General features: G+C 64.3%; 1 protein-coding gene across 1 annotated transcript; it reads right to left on the bottom strand.

Moving 5' to 3' along the window:
- Window positions 1-1,230: 1,230 nt before the first annotated feature.
- LOC137454205 (RING finger protein 224-like) lies at window positions 1,231-1,851 on the bottom strand. Its single transcript, XM_068164173.1, has one exon. The coding sequence runs from the start codon at window positions 1,849-1,851 to the stop codon at window positions 1,231-1,233; it is 621 nt and encodes a 206-aa protein (XP_068020274.1).
- Between the last annotated feature and the right edge of the window lie 8,771 nt (window positions 1,852-10,622).

The following is a 10,622-nucleotide window of genomic DNA, read 5'->3' as shown; positions in this document are numbered from 1 at the left end:
TCAGGCAGGGAAAGCCACACAGAGAGATGACCTGGAAAAACAGCACAGTGCAGGCTGGGCAGGGGGGTGGCAGGGAGGTGGGGAGAAGGTCAGGCAGGAAAACCAAGCATGGCATGAGGCACAGGGCACAAGGTCAAACAGGAGCATCCATGGGCTTGGTTCTCCTCCCATCCTGGAGTCAGGTAGGTCACAGAACCACAGAATGCTTTGGCTTGGAAGGGACTTTCAAGATCATTCAGTCCCATGGGCAGGGACACCTCCCACCAGCCCTGGATGCTCATCCAGCCTGGCCCTGAATACCTCCAGGGAGGAGGCAGCCACAGCCTCCCTGGGCAGCCTGTGCCAGAGTCTCCCCAGCCTCACTCTCAACAATTTCTTCTTCATCTCCAGTCTCAAGGCTCTTCCATCTCAAAGCCATTGTCCCCTGTCCTGGTACTCCCAGGCCTTTTCAAGTCCCTCTCCAGCTCTCCTGGAGTTCTCTTAAGGTACTGGAAGGCATCTGGAAGGTCTCCCCTGAGCCTCCTCCCCTGAGCCTTCTCTTCTGCAGATGGTGGACAGATAAATCCAAAGATCTGGGGCAATGTGCTGTGACCTCCTAACAACTCTTGGTTTCAACTGTCCAGCTGGTGCAGTGCCCACATTACTCCTGCAAACACTTGAAGGAAGCAACCCAGCAGGGCAGGTTGCCTCAGCCCATCCTGCCCCCACCACAGGCAGGGCTCACCCAACGCCAGCCTGAGGCTTACTGAGAAATGCCAGCCAGGCATGTAGGCCAGCAGGGCCAGCAGCACTGCTCAGCAGGTGTGGAGCTGCTGAGGTGCTGGACATGCTCCCCAGAGCACTGCTGTGCCACTGTGCAGTGCCAGGCTCCTGTGTCCCCTGCCTGGGGGATGCTCAGCAAGGACATCCCTGCTGCGGAGCCACAGGCATGGAGCAAGCCCTGGGCCAGGGAACATCTGTGAGGGCCAGAGCAGGCTTCTGAGGTGTCAGAGGGCAGGTGGGCAGGATGAGGGCCATACCCTCACTCCCCACACACACTGCACCCCAAATCCTGGCAGGGTGGCCAGCAAGCCCTGAGCAAGCTGAAGCCCTTCCCAGGCTACCAGCACAGCCCCACCGCTACTGTCCACAGGTGGGTCTGAGGCACGGCATGGATCCCCCAGAACCGGTGCCAGGCTGCACCCCAGGGGCTCAGCTGGCAGCACGGCGCCCGCAGCTCCCTCCCCGTGCTCAGCTCTCGAAGGCAGCTGTGACCCCGCAGCACAGGCAGGGCCGGCAGCAGCCGCGGCGGGGCAGCGAGCCCGGGGGCACCGCATCTTGGCACAGCCCCAGCGGCTGCTGCGTGACCGCCTTCTCTTTGCCCGAGCCCTTGGTGGCCAGGTCGGGCCGGGCCCTGCCGGCCGGCCGGGGCTGTTCCTTGTCAGCCTTGACAGCGAGGAAGGTTGGCAGGTCGAGGTCCAGCATGGCCACGCCGCCGCGGGGCGTGGGGGTGTTCTGGCGGCACTGCGGGCAGGGGATCCAGCGCTGCTCGTTGGCCACCGCGTCCAGGCGCCGCAGGCAGGCTTGGCAGAAGCTGTGGCCGCAGTAGAGCCTGCGCGGCAGGCGGCCGCTCAGGTCGTAGGAGCAGTAGCAGATGATGCACTCCAGCCGCTGGCTGCCCCGGCCCGGGCTGTGCCGCTCTGCCCTGGCGCACGGCCCCGCGTCCTCCGCCCGGGACACGCTGCCGAGGGGAGGGCGAGGGGAGCCCTCAGACCCACGGCCCGAGGGGGGAATGCCGCCTCCTGATGCGTGGGGTGTGTGGGTACCAGAGCCGTGTGGTGGCTTCCCAGGGGCATCAGGCTTCGTGTCCATCATCCCTGTCCAGGAAAGCAGGACCCTGTCACGGCTCTGCCTGCATCCCAGGGGGCTGTGCTTTCCCTGGTGCCACCACCCTGCATCTCTGCCAGGAGCTCTGACAAACGTCCCCTGTCACCCATGGGTGATCAGCAGCCAGCCTGGGTTCTGGATTGGCAGGAAGAAGGGCTGGGCAGGAGGATGTCAGCAGAGTGGGCAGGGGAGCAGCATCCAGAGGACCAGGCCACGCTACAGCCCCTGCTCCTCACCAGTCCCAGGTGATGCCAGGCCATCGTGGCATGGCCACCAGCATCACGAAACAGGCACACAGGATGTCAGGGAGGAGTTGAGGAGTCCAGACTCACCTTAAGGAGGGTCTGTCACCCAGTGGTGTATTTGCAAACCTCTCCTGGAGGCCACCAAGACCCCACTGCATCTCTGCAGGTCACCTCAAGCACTGTGATGCACACAGGCACCCCTCTGGCCACCCTCGTCCCCGTCCCCCATCCCTACCTGTCCTGAGATGGTCTCCCAGGGCCTCAGGGGAGGTGGCAGAAGGGCTGTGCCGTCCCGGGGGGCTGCACTGTCCCGTGGGGAGCACCAGGGCCTCCAATCACCAGCAGCTTCCCGGGGAGGTTCCAGTGGCTCCTGGTGGCTGCGGTAGTGGGAAGGGGCTCAGCTTTCAGGGACAGGCACGCGATTGGATCTGCCTGCGGGCAGCCTAGCCTGGGAGATTGGGTTACAAGCACCGGGTAACAAAGACCTCTGAAATGTAAGCCCCAGGAGTGGTCATTAGCCAGCAGAAGAAACCCTCCCTGTGAGGCTGAGGAGCTCTGGGCTTCACCGTGGGCAGAGAGGGCTTGGGCACCGGCTGCACCCGGGCAGCAGTGGTGGAACCTTCCCCATCCTTGCTCACCTCCCATGGCCAAAAACATCTGGGCAGATGTTGGCCATTGAAGACACTACCACAGCCCAGGGGCTCTAGGCTGCAGGGTTGGCAGCAACCAGAGCAAGAGAACACAGCAGTGGTCCAGGCTCGTGGCAGTGGAGGGACTGGCACAGGGACAGGGACTGGCACAGGGGCAGGGAGTGGCACAGGGGCAGGGAGTGGCACAGGGGCAGGGAGGCTCCAAGCTGCTCTGAGCTGGCAGTGACAGTGAATGGGGTTGTGCTCCTTGCCCTGGGGTTGAACACTGCCACAGGCAAATCCATGACCTGCCCCCTCCTCTGCCAGCTGGGGCTGCAGTGTTTAATGCTGGGGGCTGCCAGAGCCAACAGAAGCAATGAATCAGAGACTGGTTTGGGTTGGGAGGAACCTCTGAGTCATTGAGACCAATCCCACTGCAGTCAACAGGGACATCCCCAACCAGAGCAGGCTGCTCAGAGCTCCAAACAACCTCACCTGAAACGGTTCCAGGGATGGGGCAGCTCCCACCTCGCTGGGAAACCCAAGCCAGGGTCTCACCACTTCCAGCATCAAATATTTCTCCCTTCTCTGCAGTCTGAATTTCCCTCATCTGGTTGCAAACCATCCCCCCTTGTCCTGTCCCAACAGGCCTTGCTCAAAAGTCTGTCCCCAGCTTTCTGATCATCCCCTGAAGCACTGCAAGGCCACCAGAAGGTCTCCCTGGAGCCTTCTCTCCAGGCTGCACAACCCCAATTCTCTCAGCCTGGCCTCCCAGCAGAGGGCTTCCAGCCCTGCCAGCACTGCTGTGGCCTCCTCTGGCCCTGCTCCAGCAGCTCCCTGGCTGTGCTGTGCTGAGGGCTCCAGAGCTGCCCCAGCACTGCAGGGAGGTCTCAGCAGAGCACAGCAGAGGGGCAGAATCCCCTCCCTGCCCCTGCTGCCCACACTGCTGGGGCTCAGCCCAGGCCAGGCTGGGGCTGGGCTGGCAGTGCTGGGTGCTGGCTTCTGTTCAGCTCTGCACCCTCAGCACCCCCAAGTCCTTCTCCCCAGGGCTGCTCTCCAGCCCTTCATCCCTAGATGCTCATGACCAAGCTATGGATAGCCCAGCACCCCTCAGTGACACCAGCAAGGTTGCTGGCACAAGCCAGGGGAGGTGACAGGACCGGGGTGGTGGCAGAGGGTGTTCTGAGCAGGGGAAGACTTAAAACTGGGACATCCTGGAGCCGGGAACCCAGGGCAGAGAAGCAGATCCTGGAGGCAGAACATGCAGCAGCATTTCAGCGTGGCAGCAGGAGAGGGCAGCAGCTCCTGCTCAGGAGGGAGCGGGCACCGGGGCGGGCAGGGCTCTCCCCGCTGCCTGCTGTGCACCGAACTCCTCAGCAGCCCTCGGGCCATGTTTCCAGCCGCGAGGGGGGGGTCGGAGACAGAAAGCCTCACAGGGTCATTGGCTCTGCAGAAAAGCTCAACCCCTTGATGTCAGTGCTCAGCAGCAAGGCAGCAGAGCTTGGCAGTGTGGCACCTTCGGGGGCACAGTGGCTGGATGCTGGCACAGGACCCTGGCACATCCTCTGGCACCCAGGCAGTGCACATGGGCTGCATGTGCCCATGGGTCTGCAGGCATGGGCATGGCACCCACATGGCAGGGCTTTGCCCACTCCTTGCCAGACTGATAGCAGGCAAGGGCTGCCAGGGCAGCCAGTGTGGCACAGGGACGTGCTGGGCACCTTGGCTTTGGTCACACCCAGTGGCTGAGGTGACACCCAGGGCCACTTGAGGTGGCACTCATAAGCCTGGGTGCATCAGGAACCAGCTGCAGGGGATTCCTGCTGTGCCCTGGCAGCTCAGGGTACCACCCATCATATCTACAGGATGGGTGACAGCTCCCTAGATGCCGGTAGCTGGAGCAGAGCTGGCACCTGGATGGGCACAGCATGTCCCATCTAAGACCCTGTGCCCAGGGCTGGGCAGGCAGCTGAATGCCTGAGGATGTCCCTGGCATGTTTCAAAGCTGGCAAGAAGTCACTGGGCACAGTGGTGACCTGGCTCAGGTGCCACAAGGCAGGGTACCAAGCAGGATGGCACCAGCCCTTTTGATCCATCAGAAACTCTGCCCTGAAGGACTACCTGGGTGAGAGGAATGGGCCTGGTTCTGTGCACAGTTTGGGTACCCCTGGCCCTGCCCAAGGGCAGGGACCCCCCCAGCTGCAGAAGGCACAACACTCCCCCCCCGCCTACCCTCCTACCCCACCCCAGCCTCTGCCCAGACCCTGCCCATCAGCCCTCATTGTCCCTCTGCCAGATGCCAGCAGAGCTGTGACCCACGGCAGGGTTGTGCCCTCAGCCACTCTGCCCGTTACATGCCAGCACTTGCCGTGGAGCTCTGTGTCCTGGCACACCTGCCCTGCCCCCGCCGGCAGGGCTTGGAGTGGGGAGAGCCCTTGGTGCCACGGGCTGTGCCCGAAAGCAGCCAGCAGCCTGGGCGCCACGAGCGATGCCAAGGCTCTGGCACACGGAGGGTGTCTCCGCAGCCTGCCGTGACGCAGGTGGGTGGGAAGTGACTCGTCCTGCTCCCAGGCACTCGGCTGCAGGGACCTTTGGCACAGCAGGACAGGGAGCGGCACTCGGGGGAGTGCAAAGGTCTGATCAGGATGAGCCAGAGCGCTGCACCACCACCACCACCACCCTCCAGACACAGCAGGAGGCAACCACCCAGCACAGCCTCCACACCCCCCCGGGCACCTCTCACAGCTGGCACACACCCGGGGAGCACCCACGGGACCCTTGCACACAGCTGCCCGTGGCACCCCGAGGCCTGCCAAGCTCTGGGGCATTGCCCTGTGTGCTCCCCTGCTCATGCTCCCAGCTCTCCCTGTGCCTCCAGCTTAATCATTGCTCATATCCCTGCAGGCAGCACTCTGCTCATGTCCCTGGCAGGCAGCACTCTGCCCAGCCTCTCCCACCCTCTTTGCCATTGCCCCAAGGTGAGGAGAGCGAAGGGCAGTGGTGGCACCTGGCACTGTGAGCAGATGCTGCACCCTGCCCTGCCCCTTCAGTCCCCTGCTGCTGCCAGCCCCACTATCTTTAGCAGCCCTCTGCCAAAGGTGCCACACATGCTTCAGGGACAGTTTTCCCTCCCCCAGCTACGTTTGTCCCCACAGAGCAGCCTCTGTGGTGCCCTGGGGGTGGTGATGCCAGGTCCCTGCCCAGCCAGGCAGTGGGTGGGCTCTGTGGCAGGGCAGGGCTGGCGTCGTGGCCATGAAAGCAAACAAGGGGTGGATCTGCCTGTCCCTGTGCCAGCACTGCCCGCAGTCCAGGCAGGGTGAACAAGAGCCTTCCTTGTGCAGGGCTCTGGCCTTGCCAGCCTCCTGCAAGCTTCACATCCCCGGCCACCCACCGCCGTGGGACCTGGGCCAAGCAGAGGGGTTGGGGCAGGAGAGGCTAAACTGGCAAGGCTCTGCCCTGCACCGCTGCCAAGCCACTGCCACCTACCCCTGCCCAGAAGGGTGGTGGCCTTTCAGGGGTGGTGGGCTCCTGGAGAAGGTGGGCTCCCAGGGGCAGTGGGATCTGAATGATGATGGGCTCCCAGCGGTGGTGGGATCTCACTTCTGGTGGGGTCTCACATCTGGAGGGATTCTCATGGTGGTGGGGTCCAAGCAGTGATGAGCTCCAAGCAGCAGTGGGCTCCAAGCAGCTGTGGGCTCCCAGTGCTGGTGGGTCCCCAGGAAGTTGCAGTCAGCTGAGGCAGTGCTACAACACCCACCTAGCTGGCCCAGCCAGGAGCCTTCCCCTTCCCCAGCCCCTCACAGACCAAGCTCACTCTTTCCAGAGGCCAGGCCAGCTTGGCAGGGTCGAGCCAAGCCCTCGCCAGCATCCCCAGGCAGGAGCAGGCTGTCCTGGATACGCCTGGTTGGGGGGAGCCCTGGGCCCAGGCTGGCAGCAGAGCAGCAGGCAGCAGCCAGTTGACGAGCTCAGCATGCTGCTGCTGCTGCTGGCAAAGCCCTGGCACTGCCAGGAGAGGAGCCGTGTGCCCCCCTGCACTACCCCCGCACGACCTGATAAGCAAGAAGCACGTCAGGAATCCCGGAAAGCCTGGGGTGGAGGGAAGAGGCAGCCCTTGGCAGGGGAGGATTTGGTTGTGATTTTATTTGCAGCAGCTCTGAGGTCATCTGCTCACACACAGGCTCCTGCCAGGCCCCTGCCCTGGCAGCCCAGACAGTTCCTGCAGCAGCCTGGCGCTTACGCAGCCGCTGCCTAGCAGCCCGCAGGACGCCAGCACAAGGCCTGGCTTGTTCCAGCCCAGTGGCGCCAGCCCCAGCCCCAAACCCAGACCAGATCCCCCCAGCGCCCTGCAGAGAGGCTGGCAGGCTCCCTGCCTGCTCTCCTCAGGGCACAGGGGGGTGCAGAAGGCAAACGATGAGGATCTGTGTTCCACAGTGTGTGTCCCAGCGCTGCCCCACTGCTGGCGCGGGGCCAGCCCTCCATGGTGGACCTGCCCCTGGGCGCTGTGCAGCTCTGAGCTGGGATGGGCATGGGGCAAAGTGTTGTGCCCAGCACCCCACGAGTCCAGCAGGAGGAGCTGAAGGGGCCAGGGGGCATCCTGCCAGTGGTACATTAACACCCACAGCCATGCTGTGCCACCGGCTGCTGCCCCGGAGCGCTGCCTGGCACTCTGCCATGCTTTGTCTGTCTGTCCTGCCTGCCTGCTCCCCTCTGTCCCACGAGCAGTGTGTGCAGGAGAAGTGCCCAGCACAGGACACTGCAGCATCCCCATAATGCTGGAGGTGGGGGCACCACTCTGGAGGTGAGCCCTCATGCCAGCTGGGGGCACGTCCCTGGCTCCTCACCACCACTCTAAGGCAGCAACGATGCCGATGGTGCCCTCCTCTGCCACGCACAGGGCTGCCACCATCCAAACCTATCCTCTGACAGAGGCAGGCAGGCAGTGCCAGCTCCTTCCCCGGGGCTGGAGGCTTCCCAGCGCAGTGGCAGAGTCACTGTATAGGATCACAGGCTCAAAGTTCTGCCACATCCTGGTGTAGGCAATTCCTGGTGGCATCTGCATTGGCACACTTCATCCTCACAGCTCACAGGCCTCAGTGGGGCAGGGGGCATCTGTCCTTTACCCCTCCAACTCCACGCTGGGCTTTCAGGACCTGCTAGGTGCCCATCACCTTCATATCCAGCTGCAGAGGTCACGAATAAAAAGCAACAGCAGAGTCCAGACAGCGACACCTTCCAGCTGCCAACTGTGCCAGGCACCAGGGGAACCCCCCAGGGGTGCCCAGGCTGGGCAGCCATGTCCCTATGGAGCCACCTGGGCCCATCCCACGGTCAGCACATCCCAGGGATGCGGTGAGGACCCTTAGGAGATGACACAGCAGCACTTCCTGCAGCAGGGCCAGCACCCGCAGCAGCCGCAGCCCCTGCTGGCCTCCTGCCCCTTGGGCGGCTTGTCCAGGGTGACCGTGTAGAAGGTGCTGGAGGAGTCCCCGTTGGGCATCCTCATGCTGGCATAGGGGTTGTAGGGTCGAGACCAGGACTTGTCGGTGGCAATGGGTGGGCTGCTCCAGCTGCCCGCGGGGTCTGCCGGCTCCTCCGTGCGGTAGGTGGGCACGGCCGCGGGGTTGGCGATGACCGTGGGCTCCTCCCGCAGGTAGCGAGTGAGGAAGCTCTGCTGGAACTGGTCCCGCGGGATGTTGACGCTGGCGTAGGGGTTCTCCAGGCTCACCCCGCGATCCATCTCCCTGCTCTCCCCCGGCAGGCGTAACCCAGCTGGCACTGCCCACCCCCTGCGAGAGGGACCCCGTGAGCCTGAGACGCAGAGACACCAGCGCTGCCACAGCGTGGGGAAGGGACCCCCGGCAGACCCCACCGCTTCGGGAGCGGGGTGCAGAGCTGTGCTCCCCCACCTCTGCCAGCCCCAGGGAACCCCCAACACAATACCCTTACCCTGGCCGTGAAGCTCTGATGGCAGAGCCGGGAAGAAAGTGTAACAGCCGGGCAGGGGGACATGGGGGCAGGAGGGAGAGCTGGGTGGGAGACAGCGGGCAGCTGGGGCAGTGGGGCGGGGTAGGGGCTTCTGGGGGGAGACAGAATCCAGAGGCAGGCAGAGGAGGGGAGAGAAAGGGGGAGCGGAGCAAAGGAGAGGCAGAGCCGGGGAGAGGAGGGGACAGAACGGGGGCGGCAGGGAGAGGGGAAGGGTATGGTGAAAGCCGGGGGGAGAGGGGGAAGGGGGCAGATGGGCAGGGGGACAGGCAGGAAGAGAGGGACAGGGACAGGGGGAGCGGGCGGGCTGCGAGCAGAGGGTCGCTTCCAGCACTCACCGATTGCGGGCTCCGGCCGGCTGCGGGGCTGCTCCTCCGGCTGCGCTTCCTCCTGCACGGCCCGCCCCGGCCCGCCCCGGCACACCGACCGCCCCAGCACACCGACCGCCCCGGCACATCCACCGCCCCGGCACATCCACCGCCCCAGCACATCCACCGCCCCGGCACATCCACCGCCCCGGCACACCGACCGCCCCGGCACACCGACCGCCCCAGCACACCGACCGCCCCGGCACATCCACCGCCCCGGCACACCGACCGCCCCGGCACATCCACCGCCCCGGCACATCCACCACCCCGGCACACCGACCGCCCGGCCCCGGCTGCCTGCCACCCACTGCTCGGCACCCACTGCCCACCACCCACTGCCCGCCACCCACTCCCTGCCACCCACTGCCAGCCCAGCACCCACCCACTCAGCACCCACCACCCCAGCGCCCATCTCCCTGGCACCCACTGCCCAGCCAGGTATTCACCACTCGACACCCCCTGCCCAGCCTGGCACCCGTTGTCTCAGCAGTTACTGTCCAGCACCCACTGCCCAGCACTCACCACCTCAGCACTTGCTGAGCAGTACCCTCTTCCTTTGCACCCACTGCCTGATGTCTGGTACCCACCACCAGGCACCCACCACCCAGGCCCAACAGGTTGACTGGTCCAGCCTGCACTGGACCCTGGCACCTGGCAGGGGGCACAAGGAACCAGACATGAGTATCAGGCACTGGGTAAGGGGCACTGTGCAGAGGCATAGGGCAGACAACACTGGGCACTGGATGGGGACACTGGGCACAAGGGCACTAGGCACTGGCACTGGGCATGGGGCAACAGGCTCCAGACAATGGGAAATGAGCACTGGACAAAGGTACTGGGCACCAGGCAAGGGCAGCAGCACTGAGCATTGTGTGCCAGGCACCAGCACTAACCGGTGGTACCAGCTACTGAGCACTGCCTCTGGCACCAAGCACCAACACCAGCATGGACACTGGCATGGTGCACTGGCACCAGTACCACACAGTGTGCACCCAACACCACACAGCAGGAGGTGGCATCATGTCTGTCACAGGCACCAGTACAGGCACTAGCACCATCCACTGGCAGCAGCACGGTGTGCCATGCCCTGGGCAGGGAGTTCCAGCCCCATGCAGCAGCACTAGAACTGGCATCACACATTGGTACCAGGCAGCAGGCAGGTGTGTGTTGGGGGGGGGGGGGGGGGCATGGTAGGAAAGCAGCAAACAACATGCACTAGCCACTGGGCAGAGGGCAATGAGTACTGGGCACAGGTCCTAAGCATCAGGTGGGTGACATTGGCACCTGCACCCACTGCACCCCCTGGCAGACCCAGACTCACCTGCCAGGCTCTGCTTGCCCCTATGGCCACCCTGGGCTCTGCAGCCCAGGGGTACCTCACACCCATCCTGCCTCTGCCCCACCTCTCCAGCCCTGGCACCCCAGTGCCAAGTCTCCTTTGGGATCCTCCAACTGACCCCTGGGCTCCCAGGCAGTCAGAGTGGCATCGAATCATGAAGTGGTTCAGGTGGGAAGTGGCCTCCAAAGCTCAT

The sequence above is a fragment of the Melanerpes formicivorus genome, unplaced genomic scaffold, assembly GCF_026170545.1.
Source record: "Melanerpes formicivorus ecotype bairdi unplaced genomic scaffold, bMelFor1.0.p_v2 SCAF_77, whole genome shotgun sequence".
Taxonomy (NCBI): Eukaryota; Metazoa; Chordata; class Aves; order Piciformes; family Picidae; genus Melanerpes; species Melanerpes formicivorus.
The sequence above is the reverse complement of the archived record's forward strand: the minus strand, read 5'-3'. Positions and strand labels throughout refer to the sequence as shown.

What these genes read in the sequence shown, in the direction of transcription:
- LOC137454205 (XM_068164173.1), bottom strand. Translation starts at nt 1,851, where the DNA reads ATGGACACGAAGCCTGATGCCCCTGGGAAGCCACCACACGGCTCTGGT.